Source organism: Schistocerca cancellata, chromosome 6, assembly GCF_023864275.1.
Source record: "Schistocerca cancellata isolate TAMUIC-IGC-003103 chromosome 6, iqSchCanc2.1, whole genome shotgun sequence".
Lineage (NCBI taxonomy): Eukaryota > Metazoa > Arthropoda > Insecta > Orthoptera > Acrididae > Schistocerca > Schistocerca cancellata.
This window is the reverse complement of record NC_064631.1, coordinates 717,125,247-717,148,234: the sequence shown is the minus strand read 5'-3', so window position 1 is coordinate 717,148,234 and position 22,988 is coordinate 717,125,247. Positions and strand designations below refer to the sequence as shown.

The 22,988-nt window shown below is 38.2% G+C and overlaps 1 protein-coding gene across 1 annotated transcript in view; it reads left to right on the top strand.

The window, feature by feature from the left end:
* LOC126191055 (tensin-1) overlaps window positions 1–22,988 on the top strand; it is a 144,019-nt gene that overhangs the window by 97,833 nt on the left and 23,198 nt on the right. The window contains exons 2-5 of the mRNA XM_049931767.1: window positions 3,955–4,195; window positions 9,238–9,510; window positions 13,111–13,371; window positions 21,818–22,020. Coding sequence (XP_049787724.1) covers window positions 3,955–4,195; window positions 9,238–9,510; window positions 13,111–13,371; window positions 21,818–22,020 — 978 coding nt within the window. The remainder of the gene's footprint in view (window positions 1–3,954; window positions 4,196–9,237; window positions 9,511–13,110; window positions 13,372–21,817; window positions 22,021–22,988) is intronic.

Below are 22,988 nucleotides of genomic sequence, written 5' to 3'. Positions count from 1 at the left end.
AACTAACACTTGGTTCAAGAATCATGAAAGAAGGTCATATACATGGAAGAATCCTGGAGATACTAGAAGGTATCAGATAGATTATATAATGATAAGACAGAGATTTAGGAACCAGGTTTTAAATTGTAAGACATTTCCAGGGGCAGATGTGGACTCTGACCACAATCTATTGGTTATGAACTGCTGATTAAAATTGAAGAAACTGCAAAAAGGTGGGAATTTAAGAAGATGGGACCTGGATAAACTGAAAGAACCAGAGGTTGTAGAGAGTTTCAGGGAGAGCATAAGGGAACGATTGACAGGAATGGGGGAAAGAAATACAGTAGAAGAAGAATGGGTAGCTCTGAGGAATGAAATAGTGAAGGCAGCAGAGGATCAAGTAGGTAAAAAGACGAGGGCTAGCAGAAATCCTTGGGTAACAGAAGATATATTGAATTTAATTGATGAAAGGAGAAATACAAAAATGCAGTAAATGAAGCAGGCAAAAAGGAATACAAACGTCTCAAAAATGAGATCGACAGGAAGTGCAAAATGGCTAAGCAGGGATGGCTAGAGGACAAATGTAAGGATGTAGAGGCTTATCTCACTAGGGGTAAGATAGATACTGCCTACAGGAAAATTAAATACACCTTTGGAGAAAGGAGAACCACTTGCATGACTATCAAGAGCTGAGATGGAAACCAAGTTCTGAGCAAAGAAGGGAAAGCAGAAAGGTGGAAGGAGTATATAGAGGGTCTATGCAAGGGCGATGTACTTGAGGACAATATTATGGAAATGGAAGAGGATGTAGATGAAGATGAAATGGGAGATACGATACTGCGTGAAGAGTTTGACAGAGCACTCAAAGACCTGAGTCGAAACAAGGACCCGGGAGTAGACAACATTCCATTAGAACTACTGACAGCCTTGGGAGAGCCAGTCCTGACAAAACTGTACCATCTGCTGAGCAAGATGTATGAGACAGGCGAAATACCTTCAGACTTCAAGAAGAATAGAATAATTCCAAACCCAAAGAAAGCAGGTGTTGACAGATGTGAAAATTACCGAACTATCAGTTTAATAAGTCACGGCTGCAAAATACTAATGCGAATTCTTTACAGACGAATCGAAAAACTAGTAGAAGCCGACCTCGGGGAAGATCAGTTTGGATTCCGTAGAAATGTTTGAACACGTGAGGCAATACTGACCTTACGACTTATCTTAGAAGAAAGATTAAGGAAAGGCAAACCTACGTTTCTAGCATTTGTAGACTTAGAGAAAGCTTTTGACAATGTTGACTGGAATACTCTCTTTCAAATTCTAAAGGTGGCAGGGGTAAAATACAGGGAACGAAAGGCTATTTACAATTTGTACAGAAATCAGATGTCAGTTATAAGAGTCGATGGGCATGAAAGGGAAGTAGTGGTTGGGAAGGGAGTGAGACAGGGTTGTAGCCTCTCCCCGAGGTTATTCAATCTGTATATTGAGCAAGCAGTGAAGGAAACAAAAGAAAAATTCGGAGTAGGTATTAAAATCCATGGAAAAGAAATAAAAACTTTGAGGTTCGCCGATGACATTGTAATTCTGTCAGAGACACCAAAGGACTTGGAAGAGCAGTTGAACGGAATGGACAGTGTCTTGAAAGGAGGATATATGATGAACATCAACAAAAGCAAAACGAGGATAATGGAATGTAGTCGAATTAAGTCGGGTGATGCTGAGGGAATTAGATTAGGAAATGAGACACTTAAAGTAGTAAAGGAGTTTTGCTATTTGGGGAGCAAAATAACTGATGATGGTCGAAGTAGAGAAGATATAAAATGTAGACTGGCAATGGCAAGGAATACGTTTCTGAAGAAGAGAAATTTGTTGACATCGAGTATAGATTTAAGTGTTAGGATGTTGTTTCTGAAAGTATTTGTATGGAGTGTAGCCATGTATGGAAGTGAAACATGGACGATAAATAGTTTGGACAAGAAGAGATTAGGAGCTCTCGAAATGTGGTGCTACAGAAGAATGCTGAAGATTAAATGGGTAGATCACATAACTAATGAGGGGGTATTGAATAGAATTGGGGAGAAGAGGAGTTTGTAGCACAACTTGACGAGAAGAAGGGATCGGTTGGTAGGACATGTTCTGAGGCATCAAGGGATCACAAATTTAGCATTGGAGGGCAGCGTGGAGGGTAAAAATCGTAGAGGGCGACCAAGAGATGAATACACTAAGCAGATTCAGAAGGATGTAGGTTGCAGTAGGTACTGGGAAATGAAGAAACTTACACAGGATAGGGTTGCATGGAGTGCTGCATCAAACTAGTCTCAGGACTGAAGACCAAAACAACAAACAACAATCTGATATAAATGATTGTTGAAGACACGAGAAGTTATTTCAGACATCCGAGAATGTCACCAGAACGCTTCACATTTTTTAATGAGGCAATAATGAAGAAAGGTACTGTAATGCGTGAAGTAGTGCCCCACAAATCAAAGTAAAAATTACATTTCGTTTCTTGGCACTCACTGTGTTGTCAGGAGTTTTTTTGTTCTCTTTTCCAGATTATCCAGCTCTACTTGAGTCCAGTTTACAATGCCTGCAGTGTTTCTTACTATAGACATGGCCCAAATACTGAGTGCCTTGATGGTGTTACCACCATTCAGTTTGTTTTTCTTAATTTTTCCGACTGTGTGTGTACTCTTCGCTGACCACATGTTTTACATACTCATGGCCAACTGCAAAATGCCTAGGTATTTGTAGACTTCTGACGGGTGACATTTGAAGGTTTGCCCATCCGTCGTTCCAGTGCCTTCATGTTTTGAGATTTTGCTCTTCTTCAATGCCACTGTGGTGAACAAGTTTTATCTCCATGTACTCAAATAAATCCTTGACATTCTTTTCTTTTTCTGGCATCACTTGAGTAAATGCCACTGTTGATAGTGTCATATTTCTGAATATTCCATTATTGTAATTCCGTTTCCAAAATCAGAATGATGTAAATGGGCTTTTTGAGTTAGTGATGCTGCTACTGAACCATCCGCTTTCTATTTCAGAACAAAATACTATTGAATTTTTAACACAACCCTAGGAGAAAGGATGATCTTCAATACTCTAGGTTAAATCTAACTTTGGCTCAGAAGGGGGTAAATTATGCTGCCACAAAAGTCTTTGGTCACTTACCTAACAGCATCAAAAGTCTGACAGATAGCCATATAGCATTTGAAAGGAAATTAAACGAATTTGTTAATGGCAGCTCCTTCTACTCATTAGATGAGTTTTTGGATGTAGTAAAAAAAGAATTAAAAATATTAAGTGTCATGTAATATTTTGTGTAATGTAATATCTTGTATAGACACCTTTTATTAACCTGACACGTTTCACAGCATTACGAAGTGTCGTATTCATGATCTATGGAACAAGTACTCATCTAATCTAATTAAACTGAATGAGAAGTGCTCCATGCACACACATAAAAAAATATGGCACCCAGACCTCTAGCATTGATATAATGAAACGAAACCTTGATGGGTACATAGACCTATAGACCCTTCTTGTAGAAAGTGCGTCAGTTCTCATAATAACTTCTCTGTTGACGTAACTAACGGAGAGTATGCATAGTAACTGAGAATGTTTTTAAACTATTTGGTGCATTTTAAAATTTTGTATATTGATAGAGCAGCAACTGTAGACTAAAATCTTCTTGTAGAAACAGTAAAGAGCCAATCAGTTGCAAATTGGAGGGTTTATTAAAACCTTCCAGTTTTTGCACCTGATTGGCTGTGTAGTATTTCTACATGAAGACCATTGGCTTCTTGTTGTTCCTTGCCCATTGTGAGAGTGAGCCTTAAGCTATGAATCTGATTAGGCTGAATAACAACAACTTAAGTAAATAAATAAATATGTTAGTAGCTTTGCAGACAACATACCATCGTCACTTACAGGCAATGACTTTGACTTCATCTCGCACTCTCGTTGTTGCAGTACGGTGGTGGGCAGCGGCAGCCTGACGTGGCTGCAGCGACAGCAGCAGAAGCTCCGGGAGAGGCGCGAGGGCCAGCGGCCGGCCCACGAGGCGCGCCTGCTCAACGAGCTGCGCATCGTCCAGCACCGCACCACCACCACCACCACCAGCACCACCACCGCCAGCTCCAGCGACGCCGGCTACACCAGCGACCATGCCGACCTCTGCACCCCGCTGCACATCAACACTGCCGGCTCGCAGGTACTGCCCCTGCCTCTCCTCATCATGTTAAGAAGCTAAATGGAAAAAAAACTTTAAAATAATAATTTAAAAAATAAAATAAATTATATATATATATATATATATATATATATATATATATATATATATATATACACCTAAAAACAAAGATGATGTGACTTACCAAATGAAAGTGCTGGCAGGTCGAGAGACACACAAACATACACACAAAATTCATTGCATGTTGTAACAAATCTAGTAGCTGACTTTTGGATTGCTTTGATTTCTTCCTTTAAGCCAACGCTGTACGGATCCCAAGTACCCAAGTAGTACTCAAGAATAGGTCGCACTAGTCTTATATGTGGTCTCCTTTATAGATGAACCACATTTCCCCAAAATCTTCCCAACAAACCAAAGTTGACCAATCACCTTCCTTACTACACTCCTCACATGCTAATTCCATTTCATATTGTTTTGCAACATTACTCCCAGATACTTAATGGCATACATTACTGTGATCTGCTTCACTAACATCCCTGCCTTACACGAGAGAGGTGCTTTGGACTCAACTGTTTCAATGTGCAACAGAGCTCTACCCCACATAGCTTGTGAGGTCATTCATTTACTCCTTAACACATTTGAAGAAAACTGTATCATTAGCCAATCATTCCAAACTAAATGGCCACAAGGATCACTAAATTTGCACCCGTGTGATTTCTGCCTGTAGGATTACCAGGACAGGGTTTATCAACAGGACACTAACACATGTTGGAGGATGAAGATGAGAATAGCGAGAGAGGTAGCCAGCATCCCACCTGAGAAATGTTTTGGGCAGCAGTAAAGCTATTTCTAATGTTGTTCCAGGCTATTGTGGATGAATATGCTCATCATATTGAGCAATATTTGTTATGGAAAGTGAACATGATATGCAGTTAATAGATGTTAGTGTCTCACGTGGAAATGTGTTTCTTTCAATGGCTTATTTGTTATTTCTCTTCTGCATGCCCTTTCAACTGTTTCCTCAAAGTTTCATTTTCATACAACATAGATAGACTGGAAAGGAAATGGTGTAGTTTACCTTTTATAGATAAAATTTCTTATAAGATAAGCAACATTTTAAATGCAAAGCATTTCTCTGTGCTTGTCTATGTCCCTCAGACATTATGAAGATGTTGCTTCAGTTCAAAAGACAAACAACCAGCCATCATGAAATGTAGGGTTTGTAAGATCATCTGCCAAGAGTGTTACTCCTGCTATATTGGACAGACTGGCACGTCAATCTGTGTTAGACTTGAAGAACAGTAAAACATTACGATTAAGGAAGCTAGATTCATCTTTTGATGGACTTTGCTTAAACCAAAACCACAAATACATAATAGATGTAGAAGTCCTACACACAGAGGGGAAGTGTATAAATCTCACTCAGTTAGAAATATTAGAAATTAAAAAACAGAGGTGTGTATCCCCACATTTGCTATCAACACCTTTTAGACAATGTTACAACCTGTACATATGAGAAGAATCCAGAGGCATTCATTCGTAAATAGATTATAAAACAAACTCCTGTGTACATAGTTTTAGTCCATTGTTTGTTATTCACAGATGTTGTAAATGCCGTCCAAATTAATGTTGTAGAATACAAATGTAAATGTGTAAAATTGTCAGCAGAGCTAATGTTTATAGTTAAAGTCAAAAATTGACAGAGTAATAACTTAACATGTTTATCTTTGCTAGATATCGTCCTTAGGATCAGCTGTGTACTAGAAAATGGCTTGTAACCCAAAACCTAAGTTGTATAATAACAATTAAGCTTTTAAACAAGGCTAAAAAATGTTTTGTTTAGTGAATAAATCTATATTATTAAACGGCTAACCTGAGGCACAGTCAGAGTTGCAGATTGTAACAGGCCTCTTTCATTAATTTCTCTACAGCACCTTAACCACAGCTTGGTTGTTATTTATTTTGAATGAAATTGAAGAGACGTGGATACAGTAGTAAACTATTAAAACTTTTTAGCTGATTCTCTCAGTGTTGGTTTTGTTGTCTCTTCTCAGGAGTACAACAGGTCTTGCTTGTCTGAAGAAAAGGTACTATTTGCAGGAGTGTCATGTTGATGGTTCACTAACTACTGAATACAACAGTTTCTCATTATATCTTCTGTATTCCCAATTTCTAAGATAACTGGTTCACAAAATATATGAGCTATCAATTTCTAACCGTTTCTTATGTCTGCACAAAATCTATCTGACCATTACAAGTAACGTCAGAAGACTCCTATTGTAACAAAATTTTCCACCCTGTAGGAGCCACCAGAACAGAGATAACCACATAACCCAAAGAGCTTATTCATTGACACAGACATTCAACAAAATGTTTGAGCAGTCTTGTATTGACATGTAATAATTACAAAAGTTTGGATAAACATTTATGCAAACTACTTCGGAAAAACTTTGCATGTTTATTTTTATTGGCAAGTTAACTACTCAAATTTTACATTTATATTCAACAAAATGATTGTTCACAAGCCACAAGCTGCAAGAGTGATTTTTTTTTAATGAAGATTTGATTTTATCTACACATGAAGTGATCAATACCCTCCAGTATCATAGTTTTCATATTATGTACTAGGCTGTATCACAGCACAGGGTTGCATATCTAGCAACTTCCAGGGACAACAAAAATTTGATTTTTTTATATTTCATACAGTTATTGACCAAATTTAAAAAAAGTGAAAGTTCTGTCATAATCATATGTTTAGAAGCATAACCCTTAACACAGTAAGACAAGCAGTACAGTGAGAAACTTTGTATATGTCTTGAGGCAGTGTAACTCACAGCATACAGATCACCCAGACTAAATTTATCCAGTACCTACCTGAGAATGAGAGCACTTAGTGATTTCCAACAAACTTTAAACATAATTTCAAACTGCATAGTATCAAACATTTAACAAATTAACTTGTTGGTAAAGTAATCAAACATTAAAGCTGTTCTAAAAATTGGAGTTGCATTCTTTGAAGAATCAGGGGTGGGTGATTTGCTGGTAGGATTTAAGACAAAATGTTAATTTTACTTTCTACTCCTTAACCGCAACAGTGCCCAACTGACATACACAGCTCGCCATTGTACAAGGAAAACAATTTCACCGATAGCTGGCATTAGTGACAGTAATGTCCATGAAATGGGCATAGTCATTTTATGACAAATGGTTATTAAAAGCTATATATGTTATTTATATTCTGTTTATAAAATGTTAATAAAGCGATCAAATTTGTACTAACAAGGCCATAGCTGCGACACTCCAAAGCTGCTGGAATTTGCATAGAGGAAATTGGCACCAGTTGAAATAGCTCACTATGTAAGTTTCACCAAAAATATTTAAAAGCAATAGTACAGGCAATCAGAATTTTGAATAGACCAATAAGAATCACATCATTAACTTTTTTTATACAATGTCAAACTTCCTATATCAGTTGGGCACTGATGCAGTTATGTAGGAAGCAGCATGACACTCTGTATTGACTTTAATAGGTATGTTTTCATCTTTACTGTGTTGTTAGAATGTATTTCTTTTAACATCTTGCTTTATACCGAATGTTTCATGCCACTTATCTGATGATAAAGGGTTCTTCAGAAACATGTCATAATATGATAAAATAAAATTATTTTGGCAATCAAGATAAGTGTTTTACTATTTAGTGCCCATGTTGTCACAGATCTCCTTTTGTCTAAAGTAACAGAAGATAGAAACTTCTAACTTATACGTAGGACTAGAATGTTTTTAGTTTCAAAAGAACTATCTGATTTTAAAACCATTTATTTTTTACATGCATGTGTGTAAAATCTTGGAATAGCATTCACAATTGCGTTCAGGATTAAACTTTATTTATCTTTCACAAAAGTTCAATGTGCCTTCCACTGGGCACACAACAAACATGCAGACAGTAGTCAAACTTATCCCATGCCTTTGGCAAGCATGTCTTCAGAAAATGCATTTACTACTGTTGCTCTATGGTTTCACAATTCATCCAAAATCATTGAAAGAGAAGGTATGTAGACATAGACTTTCACTGTATAGCCCCCCCCCCCCCTCCTCCCCCAAACACTCTCTCATGAAAAAGACCACATACCATGAGATCGGGTGACTTTGAAGACCAGTGGAGTGATGTGGGTTCATCAAATGCTTTAAGCTGTAGAGGGTGCAATGCTGCACTCTCAATGAAAATCACGCCTGTTCAGTCGGCATTTATTTGTACCAATTAAACTTCACCAAGTCCGTCTAGTTCACCAAACACTACTGTCAAGCTGTCTGCTGAGCTCCGTGATGTCATGTAGGGTCTCTGCACCTGGGCATGTGCAACCAGAAAGCCACACATGAGAATCCACTTCTGGATACTATGTAACAATATTAGAGAAGGAAAGTTGCCACTCACCATATAGCGGAGATGCTGAGCCGCAGATAGGCACAGCAAAAAGATTCTTACAATTATAGCTTTCGGCTATTGAGGTGTTTATCAACAATACACACACACACACACACACACACACACACACACACACATGAGGCAACTGAAACCAGTGTGTGCGAGCTAATATTGTTACGTTCCTTACTGGATTTTCCATTTTTTGAATTTCACTTCTGGATACTCTCAGTTATATGAATAACCTGGTTGACCGAGAAAGGTAACTTTTCCTGATTTTGGAAATTCACTACGGAAACACCAGCTCTGCCCACTTACAAATGCTGCTTTCTTCCAGGCCCTTTCAAAAGTTTATGCTGGAAAAGTTTTCCATTTTCGGAAAACCACTACCCTTCAGCCAGTCCCTGTAGGCCACCACCTCAGCCCATGTTGAAGGATTAGAGAAAGACCAACTCATTGTCTCAGTTTCAACAAAACATCCCTCTCATTGAAACCAAATCTAGTGTACACAACAGAAATAGGGTGAGCACACAAACACAACCAGGGAGTGACATGTTACACCATGTAGGAACAACATTTTCATGTAGTAAAACATTAGTGGCTTGACAGGTGACAGCACCATGCAATGTTTCTGTGTTTGCAGGCAGGGTCCCCAAGTGGTGGTGCACCCGCCCCCGGGCCACTGCCCCAGCATCAGCAGCAGCACCTGCCACCCCCACAGAAAAGTGGAGGCAGTGCTCCTGCGTCACCACTGCTGCCCTCTAGGGCGTCATCGCGCCGCCTGCACACCGCCGCTACTGGCTACAGCACCCTCGGCCGCCAGAAGTCCGACTCTTCTTTTGACCGCGAAAGGCCCTTCGTCGCAGTGAAGCGGGCTCACGAACAGACGCGGAAGTACACTTCAGATACAACACAGGTATGACTCTTCTCCTCCCCCCCCCCTTTTCCTGCTGCATCTACATCTACAGGGTAACTCTGAAATTCACACTTAAGTATTTGGTAATGACGGGATAATGGTTTAATTGCTGATTGGTCAGTCAGTTTTTTCATTCAGTCAGCTGAATGAACAACTAAAAGAAACTAGACTCTGCTGCCACATCAGCTATATGAACATTTGGGGTTGAGTGATTTCACATACATATTTTTTCAGCATTTCTGGTTATAGATGAATCATGACTAGGATTGCTGACTTTTTAGAGACAAATCACCTAACTTATATAAAGGAGATGTGAATAAAAATTATATTTCTAAAAATGAAGTATTTTCAAGATTTATAAATTTATTTACCTAAATATGAACTTTTCAAATTTCTGACATTTAATATGATTTTGTGTTAGGTTTTGAAAGGTTAATAACTTGTGCTACATTACAAATATTTGTTTAATTAAATGAACAATTACTTTCTTGTTTAAATTTATTGAAGCTCTGTCTCACTCTTCCTACTGATTTGTACTAACACCAATAGTTATCTATTAATAAATGCAGACATGTCATGAACAGAATGAATGTAAGATATATTTTTTAATTGTTTAACGGGTTAATCATTTTCTTTTTAAGCATATACTGTCACTTGTTGGAAGTACCCTTTTTCACAAGAAATATTTGTCACCATTTGTTAATTTTCTTCAAATTTGTTTAATTAATATAGTTTCAGATTATGTATTATCCTTGCAAATACTTTATATCACATTGAATTTATGCTGAAGGTCACTTTTCATCTGATCATATGATTGCTTCCATTCTCATGCAACGGAGTGTTTTAACATTTTGAACTAGAAACAAAGTTCACTATTAAGTAAATGCCTCCTCATTAACATGCACAAAAAACTAAACTATGAGCTACTCATTGGCACTCAATAAAAAGCAAATAGCAGAATGACAGTAACAGTTATGACAGCTGATAACAGTGCAGTCAACAATAGTGATTCAACAATTCCAAAATGATTTAATGCTACTGCTAAGAGCCAAGTGTGCATGGGATCAGGGGCCTCCAGTTGTTACTCTCAGCTACAACAAACTGTATCGTCTGTTTCCATTAAGTTGCTCCCACAGACTTATTTCATTCAAAAGAAATCAGTGAATAATAATTCCACCAAAACATAAAACTTCAGTCAACTGGATAACTGTTTTCATTCGGCAGCATCCATAGGCTAGTTTCCCTCAAAAGAGGGAATGAATAATTCAACTGATACATAAACTACTACACGATGAGTCAATTGTTTTCCAACGAATAGCTGAATCAATTGTTTTCATTTTGTTGTTGCTGTCACTAGTGTGTGGCAGAGGGTGCACCTAACTGCTTCTAGACTATTTCTCTACTACTCCACTCTCAAATAGCATGTGCAGAAAATTAACTAAATCTTCTGTGCAAATTCTGATTTCTCTTATTTTATCACTATGATATGAGAAAGAAATTTCTGAGAATGTATGTTTGGAGCACAACATAGTATGGATGTGAGTTGTGGGCCATGGGGAAATTGGAAAGGAGGAGAATCAACATGTTTGAAATGTGGTGGGTGGACTGATAAGACAACAAATGAGGAGGTTCTCTGCAGGATTGACAAGATAAGAAGTAGTGACAGGGTTGTGGGACTCTGTTAATATATCAAAGAATAACATCTGTGGTACTCGAGGGAACAGTAGAGGGTATAAACTGTAGACACAGATTGGAATATATCAAATAATTGAGGATGTTGGGTGCAAGTGATACTTTAAGATGAAGAGGTTGGCAGATCAGAGGAATTCGTAGCAAGCCTCATGAAGACAGTCAGATTACAGAAGTCCCCCCTCCCTCTCCCCCACCCCAAAAGAGAGTGAGTGAGAGAGAGAGATTGTTTCTCCCTATGTAGGTGGGAGTCAACAAAATATTGAGGCATGCAGAGGTGAAAGGCAGTAATAGAAATTTCCTGAAGAGATCATGCCACAACAAAAAATACCTTTGTTTTAACCATTGTCACACAGACTAACAAAAATGCCATTATTTTAATCATTGACACCGAAACTCTATTATCACTTCTGTAACCCTCTCCCCCCCCCCCCTCTCCATTTTGTGATAACACTTTTCCAGTGTCCTCCATCAATCTTATGTGGTAAACATCTCACACCATGCAGCAATACTCCAGAACACAACGGAAATGTAGGCAGTCTCTTTAGTAAATCTGTTGCATCTTGTAAACGTTCATCAATAAAACCCAGTCTTTGGGTCACCTTTCCCACAGCATCCTCTATGTGATGGTTCCAATTTAAGTTTTTCAAAATTATAATTTCAAGTGTTTAGTTAAATCAGCAACCTATAAAGTGAGGTGACTTATTGTGTAACTGAAATTTAATGGATTTTTTTTGTTTTTTTTTTGTTTTCTTGTCTCGTGTGAGGGACCTCGCAATTTTTATTATTCAGACCCTACTGATGTATTGTCTAAATTATTTTTAAATTTGTTTTCATCATCTGATGACTTTGCTAGATTGTAAGCAAAGACATCAGCTGCAAACAATCTAAGAGGGCTGATCAGAGTGTCTCTTAAATTGTTTATGTAGATGAGAAACAGCAGAGGGCTTATGCTTTCCTCAGCAACCACAGATATAACTCCAGGAAGAAATGAGTACTAGTCCCACGAGGTATGCAGGAGAGTTCATGTGGTTTTTGGATGGTAGGAGGAAGTACTTGTGGAAGGAAAGCTGTGAGGTCATGAATAATATCCAGAGAGCTCAGTCAGTAAGAACATTGTCCACAGAAAGCATGGTTTCTTGGTCTGGCATACAGTTTTCACCTGCCAGGGCATTTCAAAAGATATTTAATATTTCAGCTAGTCCCAGTGTGTGTGTGTGTGTGTGTGTGTGTGTGTGTGTGTGTGTGTGTGTGTGTAAAAGAGAGAGAGAGAGAGAGAGAGAGAATGTTATAGCAATATTTACTTTAGGTTGACCTCCATATCCCAATATTCATTGCTACACAAAGGATCCTTACCAGATCCGTGGTGCTGCCAAATGTTTTTTCTTATTGAGAAGACTGCAATGGAGCCCACTGAAGCATGTGGAGGCAACTGAGAACTTATTTGAAGGAGAAGTAAAAGCTCTGGTGTCAAAAGCTAACATTAATACCCAGGATAGTTTTGTGCTATGATTATGCTCTTCAAATACTGACTTTGTAAGAGGCTGAAGAAATGGCCTGTTAGCAGCATCATGAAGGCTTCTGGACTCAATATTTTTGTAGATACTAATATTTTTTATCCATTTATTCTTATCCGTTTTATTAAGTACTGAATTTTGAGTAAACTATGCAATTGTTGTTGTATGCTTAATTTATTCATATTTGTTTCTTGTAACTGATTAACCCCAGATACAGACAGACAGCTAAGAGGATGGAGAATAATAATAATAATAATAATAAACAGTGTTACACATAGTGCTGACTTTTCCATGTTAAGTGATAGCCACAACTTTCATGTCAAATTATGAGTAATATCTCAGTGAAATTCAGTACGGTCATACAAGCATTAATAATGTACCTTCTTTATGTCAGAGTTCACCTATGTCTCCACCCCACGAGCTTATCATAACCAGGCAGCGAGCGGAGTCAGATTCATCTGGACTGCTGACGACTGTGGACGGTCCCGGAAGTCGCGAAGTTCTTGTACATCACCAGCAGCCACAACAGCAGCAGCACTCAGTGGGTAGTTCTGCAAACAACCAGGACCACTTGGCGGGTCTCATCGCATCACTATCACTTGCTGGTGCTACAACCCCTCACACTAATACCTGCACTTCTGCTTGGCACACGCAGGTGACTAATGCAACTAATCAAATTTACTAGGCTGTCACTGTTCTTTGTCATATCTTTCATGTGCTTTGCTTCAATAAAAAAATGTTATTTAAGCTGAAGTTCATACCAAGTGCTTAACTTACATAATGGCTTTTAGCTTATGTCCATTTTGATTATGAATGTATTAACCATGTTACTTATACAACAGTGTATAACAAATGTGCATGAGGAATTTCACATATTCCAGTTGTTTCCATGGAGTACCACTACATATACTACTTTATGCTACAAGCCATGATGTCTGCAAAAAATCAGTAAATATGGTTGGAAAGTCCTTAGTCGAATATAATTGTCCTGGCTATGGTGTATGTGTATTATAGGATTCATCCAAAACTTAGCAAAGTTCTCAGTCTTGTTTAAGTGCCCACCAATGGCTCAGTGCCTCAACTATTCACTGAGCTATATCTTTATTCCTTAAATTATACCTAAGCTAATAAATAATAGGATATCAGCTGCATACTACCTACAAATTAAGAGACAAAATGCATTAACAACATCTACATCAATACTCTGCTAGACACCTTACCATCCCAGTCTTTTTGCACAATGTATGTGGTATGAAGTAATAGTTGCTTGACACTTGTGGGAACACACATTCTCAGAAATTTGTCAGGCAAACTCTCTTTGACACACTGTTCAGTGTCTGTCACAAGAATCAGATGATCATCTTTGTGATGCTGTTGCACTTGCTAAATGCATTTACAAGGGTAATCCCAAAAGTAAGGTCTCCTATTTTTTATAAGTACATAGACCTGTTTATTCCTACAATGGTTTACATCAGTTTACAGGTTGAACATTTAGATATTTCTCGGCATAATCACCATTTCTGTCGATGCATTTTTGTAGACGCTGTGGCAGTTTTTGTATGCCCATGTCATACCAGCTCGCCGCCATGCTGTTCAGAAAGTTATGAACCTCTTCTTTCACCTCGTCGTCAGAGCTGAATTGCTTTCCGGCCAAATGTTCTTTTAACCTAGGGAACAGGTGATAGTCATTGGGCACCAAGTCAGGACTATAGGGTGGGTGAGTGATTATGTTCCACTGAAACTGTTGCAGGAGAGCAATGGTTTGCCGAGCGATGTGTGGGCGAGTGTTGTCATGGAGAATGTGTACGCCCTTGCTCAACATTCCTCTTCTCTGGTTCCGAATTGCCCGTTTGAGTTTTTTCAGAGTCTCACAGTACCTGTCAGCATTAATTGTGGTCCCAACAATTCAGGTCCGACAACGCGGTGAAAGGAGAGGTTCATAACTTTCTGAATAGCATGGCGGCGAGCTGGTATGACATGGGCATACAAAAACTGCCACAGCATCTACAAAAATGCATCGATAGCAATGGTGATTATGTCGAAAAATAGCTAAATGTTCAAGCTGTAAACTGATGTAAACCATTGTAGAAATAAACAGGTCTATGTACTTATATAAAAAATAGGAGACCTTACTTTTGGTATTACCCTCATATGACGAAACAGGTTGTCTTCTTTTGACCTTTTGGCACTCCTTTGTTAGTACCACATGTTAAGGGGACTCCAGACTGAAATTTCATATGATTTTTTTTTTAACTATGTCCAATACTCATTTTCAGTTGACTGCATCTACAATTTGGTGGTGGGACTGTTGTTTTTGGTACGTCTATCTGTCCTCAATCATACTCAATATACTTTTTTTTCATCTGGCAAGTAAACGAGTTGAAGAAATTTTGTTTTACTTGGAAGTAATAGTGAAAGATGCCTGCCCGGCTAGCCACACGGTCTAACGCGCTGCTTCCCGAGCAGGAAAGCATGCCGATCGCCGGCACAAATATGCCCGACAGATTAGTGTCGAGGTCCGGTGTGCCGGCCAGTCTGTGGATGGTTTTTAAGGCAGTTTTCCATGTGCCTTGGCAAATGCGTACTGGTTCCCCTTATTCCACTTCAGTTACACTATGTCAGTGATTGGTGTGCAAACACTGTCTCCATGTACGCATACACCATAATTAATCTTCCATGCAAACATTTGTCTGGTATGAGACATTCCCAGGGGGGGGGTCCACTGGGGGCCAAGCTGCACAATAACTCTGTGTTCAGGGTGACAGTGGTTTGGGTGGACTGCTGTGGCATGTTGTGGGTTGTGAACCACTGAGGTCTACGGTGGAACGAAGCCTCTCCATTGTTTCTTAGTTGTGATGTCATCAGTAGGTGTTCACATATTTTAGCTGACAATATTATTCTGTGAATTTGGGCTCTGTGGACACCATATTTTCACAGCTATTTTCATTATTACACCTACTGCACCTTAATTTTATGTTAAATGTTGTGTTTTCTATTCATTTAAACAATGGATCGTAATAAATGCTGCAATTCATCTGCAACACAAATATGCTCAAACAGTATCTGTGACAAAAAATTAGACCTACATTTTAATATCAGAAAAACATTCTCGCAAGCAACAGTGATGTTTGTTAGGGTTGCCAGTCTCACTTCGACCTGGGGAACGGGTTTATAAGTACTGCTCCCTGACCAGTGATAAATGTACTGTAGCACTCCTGTATGAAAAGAATAACTGTATCAATCACTGACGTCTAAATGCAGAGATATGAAACACTTTTAAATATACTCTTTGCCCCAGGATGCCCTTAACTTACCTGCAGAGATGAGGATGGTTGCTGACAATGTCCTTGCCTGTGTCTGATCCCAGCAATTCACAAAAATTGTTTAAACACACTGCCTTGCAGCTCATCAGTCTCAAGACCAGAATTCAGACATTCTCATTAGCATTCCACTTCTCCTGCTAATAGTATTCCTCTGGAAAGTGGTGCTTCCTGTGAGGACTCCTCATAATATTGTTAATGGTGCTGGAAGAATAACTGAAGGCAGCAGAAGGACAAGGACATTCCCCAGTCCTCAAACAAGATTAGTAGTCTCTGACTGCAACTACGGCATGTATTGTATATTTCTCCTACAGAAAACCTAATGCAGATTGAGGAAACACAACACATCAACTCCAGGCCTTAAAGCAAGCCAATAGTATGCATGGAAAACTCCGCATGGTGCCAGCCTCTGCATCATTAGCTCTGAACATCATGTTCTCCAGTTTGCGATCGTACATATATATCTCTAAAAACAAAGATGATGTGACTTGCCAAACAAAAGCATTGGCAGGTCGATAGACACACAAACATACACACAAAATTCAAGCTTTCGCAACCAACGGTTGCTTCATCAGGAAAGAGGGAAGGAGAGGGAAAGACGAAAGGATGTGGGTTTTAAGGGAGAGGGTAAGGAGTCATTCCAATCCCGGGAGCGGAAAGACTTACCTTAGGGGGAGGAAAGGACAGGTATACACTCGCACACACACATATCCATCTGCTCATACACAGACACAAGCAGACTCAGACTCTGTGAATTATATGGTGAATCACAATTATGTTAAGGCTGATATACAATATTCAGACCATTAATGAGTGTTGCGAGCCACTTCAAGATGATCATATGAAACAGTGATGATTATATGAGATGCAGATTTAAATTAATCACTCAGAATATCATTGTCACTTAGGTTGTAGAGAAATCTGGTAGTTCTTTTTGCATATACAAAACGTCTGCTTGTGTCTGTGTATGTGCGGATGGATATGTGTGTGTGTGTGTGTGTGTGTGTGTGTGTGTGTGTGTGTGTGTGTGTGTGTATGTGTGTGTGTGTGTGTGTGCACGCGCGCGCGAGTGTCTACCTGTCCTTTTTTCCCCCTAAGATAAGTCTTTCCACTCCTGAGATTGGAATGACTCCTTACCCTCTCCCTTAAAACCCACATCCTTTCGTCTTTCCCTCTCCTTCCCTCTTTCCTGATGAAGCAACTGTTGGTTGCGAAAGCTTGTATTTTGTGTGTATGTTTGTGTTTGTTTGAGTGTCTATCAACATGTCAGCTCTTTTATTTAGACTCTGTAAATTATATGGTGAATCACAATTATGTTAAGGCTGATATGCAATATTCAGACCATTAATGAGTGTTGCGAGCCACTTCAAGATGATCATATGAAACAGCGACGATTATATGAAATACAGATTTAAATTAATCAATCAGAATATCATTGTCACTTAGGTTGTAGAGAAATCTGGTAGTTCCTTTTGCATATACTAACCTATTTGCATTGATATTTCACAAATGAAATCAATAATTAATTGTATTCAAGACTGTTAATCAGTATTTACTGACAACTTCAGTATTAATGAGAAATTGGTGAATCACTTGTGTTAGATTTCAGAACTGATAAAATAGGTCCATCATTCCATGAGAACTGTTTTGTTTATTTTGTTCGTTTAAAGCCCAGAAATCTTATACTGTGTTACCAAAAAGAAATGGGGCTGATGTTAAACACATTCTCACATGTTATATTTGCATACAACAGCAGATGTTTAGCAACGACAGAAATAACCCATTTTAAGCAGCTAAACAGATTAAAATATACAGGAAAACTCAGCACACGTTGTGCCAAATACAACAGTGGCCACAATAACAGGAATGACAAAAGACTGAGCATCTATTTTAACATACTAAATTACAGACAATACATGAAAATATCTTAAAAGATGTTGTTACATGCAGGAAATCCGGGAAAAAACTGGGAATTTTTTTCATCCAGGAGAAAACCAGGAAAAACCCAGGAATTTTTAGAATTCCGGGAATTTTTCATTGTGTTAGTTTTGAGTAAAGTTTTTGTAACTTTGACTAGTAAGAACTGATACTCAACAAAGAATTTTACCTTAGCCCACTACTGCAAAATAATATTGTAACAATAAAACATAAATGAGGGAAAGAAAACCAAAATAAACTTAAGTTGCAAAGAAAATGCGCCGTTTCCAACTACAAAACACAATGCACATAAAAACATGTGCCAACACCAAAATGATTTAAAGGCTTTAGGATGAAGACTATGCAATACTTTATAACAACACACTGATTCCAGTGACCATGACATCACAATGGTTTACATTAGTTTCGTTTGAGCAGTTGCCAGTGGGCTTGTGCCTGTACGCAGTTGAGTTGCGTATGAGCAGTACCTTCTCCCACTTAATGGCTGGTTGAAGTATGGCTGTTAGCTGTAGCAGCAATAGCAGCAAGCAGCCAGACACTAGCCAGAAAAATTCTTCTGGCGAGCCCAATCTGCCAGATTCGCACATGCACAGAACAATCTAAGTTGCAGTGGTGAGGGTGGTAGTTTCCATGAGACACATGTTTAGGTTTAGTGATTTTGGTTTTTTCTTCTTTGTTTACAACTCCCATGAAAACAAAACGGATTTCTATGGCCGAGAGCTAGCAACTGAATTAAAATATATTTAAATACTTAAGGAAGGCTAAAATATGTTATTAGTTTTAGTTTCCTGATTTTATTTTATTTCCAGGTTTTTGGCAGTCAAGCATTAGTTGTCTTGCAGAACACTGAAATTATTTTTGTTGATTTGCTAAAGAAATTATCTTTTTTTTTATCTTTTCTGCAGAGGCAGCCAATTTATTTGAAACGGAGTGTTTCATTCCACAGTATTGGCTAGTTTCAACTGTTTGCGGAATTACAAGTGCCCGTTTTTATCTCCTGGCACGTATGGCGATATGCCATAATAAAGAACCAAACATGAAGTAATACAGTACTGATACTCCAAGAAAATTTGCAGCCCAAAAATCACAATGAAAAACTTAATATCAGGTTAACACGAGCTCACCAATGGATTTTCCTAATGTACTTGCTAGGAAACTTGCTGCTTTTGCATCGTTTTTCAACCACTGCTGATGTGCTGCCTTTTTCTCTGCAGTCACATCATGTGGGAGTTCAGGACATTTGTACATACCATTTACAATGTCTTCAAGCACACATGCTCACAACAGCATCAACACATACTACTTCCACTTTGCACATTCTTCAGATGCTTCGAGTTTTTCCACTTGTATTTTGTAATCACCAACACTGGCTGCAATTTTTGTTGAACACACAAAGAACAGGAAAATTCACATTATTTCCATCACGAGCAAAAAAACAAAGATGAACACCATCGGTTCTACTGTCCAAAGATTCAGTTGTACACATTTGACAAAGATATGTAAAACTCCCGTTACACAGATATTATAATACATCTCATGAACTACTCATGAGAGGAGTCTTTCATTTCATTAATTCTGAGCTTCAACTACAGAGCTGAGTGCAACTGGTAGAGCAAGTCATCTGCAAACGACACAGGACAACTATTAGGGAGATTTAGAGGAAGGTCATTGATAAAGAATAGGAAGAGGATAAGGCCCAAAACTGGGCATCGTGGGACTCCACAGCTTATCAGGGCTTTTGGAGAAAATTACATTCCATATGCAGAGACTGTGATTGACTTATTATAAAATATTATTTTTTATTTTTAACACAATTACTTTTTATCACTTTTTATGATACAATCATAACCAGTTGCGGCATTCAGAGGCCATCTTCAGAAGCTGTGGGTAGCATTTGATGAATAAGTATTCATGCATTGTCAACTATATATTGTTTTATGTGTATTTGACAACATGAACACTTTTTCATCAAATGCCGTCCATAGCATCTGACGATGGCCTTTGAAGGCCAAAACCAGTTGTGATAGAACCATAAAAAAGTGATTTTGCAAAAATGAAATACATTATCAGGGCTGCATCAGAATGAATTTTCTTTGGTTCATGGCTTATGATTTCTGTCATTTGCTTTTGATTGGTGAGACAGGAATTAAACTAATTATGTGCTGTATCTCTTATGCCATATGATTTTAGCTTCTGAAGTAGCAGTCAGTGATTAATGAGCTCAAAAATCTTACTTAGGTCAATGAAAAGTCCAGAAGAAAATTTCTTATGATAGAAGGCTTTAAGAATTTGGCCAGAGCAACTGAAGAGTGCATTGTTAACAATCCTGTTTTTCCTGAATCCAATTAGGCATTTGGTCAACAATTCCATTTTTCTAGAAATGTTGTGATTCTATTGTATATGGCTTTCTCAACTATCTCAGATATAGCTGGGAATGGAAATAGGACAATAACTTCAACATCTTGACTGTCCCCCTTTTTGAAGATAAGAATTACCTTCAAGGTGTTTAGTACTTCTGGGAAACATCTCTGCTTACTGAGCTACTGATCACATTGTATAGCAGTGTGACAATTTCTACATACATATTCTTTAATATGTAATCTGAGATATCATCAACTCCATATGAAAATGATTTTCTAATTCTTATGATTTTTAATACCTCTTGTTCAGTTACTGGAGCCAGGACAATTGACCTGTCCAATGTTAGGAATATAGTTTAGTACAATACTGTTAGCATAGTGATTTCTGACACTAGATTTATTGTCAATCTTTGAAAAGTCAAGTTAAAATGTTAAATAATCTGTTTTGCAGCAGATTTTTGTATCATTTAGCTGGAGGTATTCAGGTGAGACTCATTTGACACTGGTTCCTATGGTACCATTGACAACTTCCCAAAGTGTTTTACTCGTGTTACCTGACTTTGCAATAAACTGCTTTGCATGATTTGTGACATTCATGAAGATTTTGCTATACTTTTTAAAGTATCTTTGGAAGTTTGTATCACTGCTTGTTTTATTTTGTACATAAAAGTTTTTTTTTCTTGGTTGCACGGGAGTAATTATTCCCTTTCTATCTGTTGCTTCTCAGTGGTTTTTCTGTATATTTATTTGTTTGAGCAGAAAGGCAATGTTAAAATAATGGCACACTTGATCAGCAAATATTGTTGTTTTATTTTCAGTGTCATCCTAAAGATAAACATTTTCCCAGGTCATATGCTTTAGTAGGTGTTTAAATAATACTATTATACTGCTGATACCTTTGATATCTATTCTTTACCTAATAGTTAGTAACAAAGGTTTGTTTACACCAATCATGAAGAGCCAGGGCCAAACAAACATGCTGGAAGGATTAAGACCTTAAACTGGAGAATCTTCTCCATAAAACCAACCTACATCCTTATACCATTCTTGCTGCCTACTCCTTGTCCAATGGGTCATATTTGATTGAAAGATTCATATGCAAGACCTGTGTTAAGTATCCACCCAGTATACCACATTCCAATCCTTTCCACAGTAACATCAATTTCATTGCAACTGCTGCATGCCTTTTTGTGTGATGCAGTTATTCAGTTGCCTAAAAAACAAAAGAGGGGATAGTAAGAAGCAGAAAGAGGAAGGGGAAATAAATAACCACATTCTGATGTCACTGCCATTATATCTATCACTAGTAAAACAGTTTAACTGAAAGGAAGAAATGTGAGTGAAATTTATTGATATTCAACCAAAAAAATAAAGGTTATTTACCATTAATAAGTGTGCCAATTTCTTGTTTTTATGTTGATTTGCTTTTACTTGATTTGCTGTTACTTGACATATAAACTTGATTAACTGACACAAATTCCAGATGAGAGAAGAAAGCTTCTCTTCATGGAGGACAACATCAGTCAGTGATGAGCCAGGCAGCCCCACTCATTCAAGCAGCCCAAGGCCACAAACACCAGCATTTCCTGTGCATCCTCGTACACCTTATGTTAACAACAGTTCACAGCAGTTTGAGATGGCCTCCACAGCACCTGGCTTGCCTCCCAAGAGTCCAACTACACAGCGGTAAGATAACAGCCCCAAATACATTTTACACCATATAATTATTGCTTATACTTTACATTTTAAATTTTGCTCATGATATGTCTAATATGCCAGTATCAAACCCTATTAAAAAACCAGACAGCAAAGTAGAGATGGAAGGAAATATGGTAAACATCTTTAATAATGAATCAAACTAACAGATCTGGCACATGTTGTTCACCACAAATGATAAAGTATGCACAGTAGTAAGAATCCAGTTATGATACTGTAGATTTGGGGGTTTATCTTTCAGTTGGTATAGAGAAAGCCTGGTAATCAGTTTCTAGCTGCATCTGAAAATTTTACTGGTTTGCACTATCATGTGGTTATGCATCAATTTCTTTGTCTTCATGATCATCTGAGGAGAAACTTCTATTTACTCATGTTTTACAAATGTGTCTTTATATTGCCTGAGCATAAGTTTATGTAAACTCGGGTAACATATCAAAACTGTATGATGGACCACGTCTCAACCTAAATATCTCTCCATTAGAGTGCAGCACTTCTTTGAAGTGAGCAACCCAAACACACCAGTAGACTATCTCCCAGCTGCAGTGTCCTACCTGTGAGTTTCCCAAATTCATTGACTATAGCCTCAGCTAATTATCATGGGTCATTTAGTTTGTTTTGCAACCTTTTTTTTATATGCAAGTGATGTTTCTGAGACATATCGAGTCTCACATCCATCTATGATAATGGTGTAGGCTGAAGTTATGAATTAAAATTTATACCAGCTCTGGGATTCGAACCCAGGTATCTTGCTTACTAGCCAGATGTGCTATCTGTTGTGCCACACTAGCACTCCATCTCTACTGCCCTAGTACTGAGGTGTGAATTGGTATTTGTATGGGGAAGGATAGTCAATGCAGCTGTGGTAGCTGTAGTGCCAGTCTGGCACAATAGGAGAGTAAGCAGCAGACCCTGGTTTGAATCCCACTGCTGGTACAAAT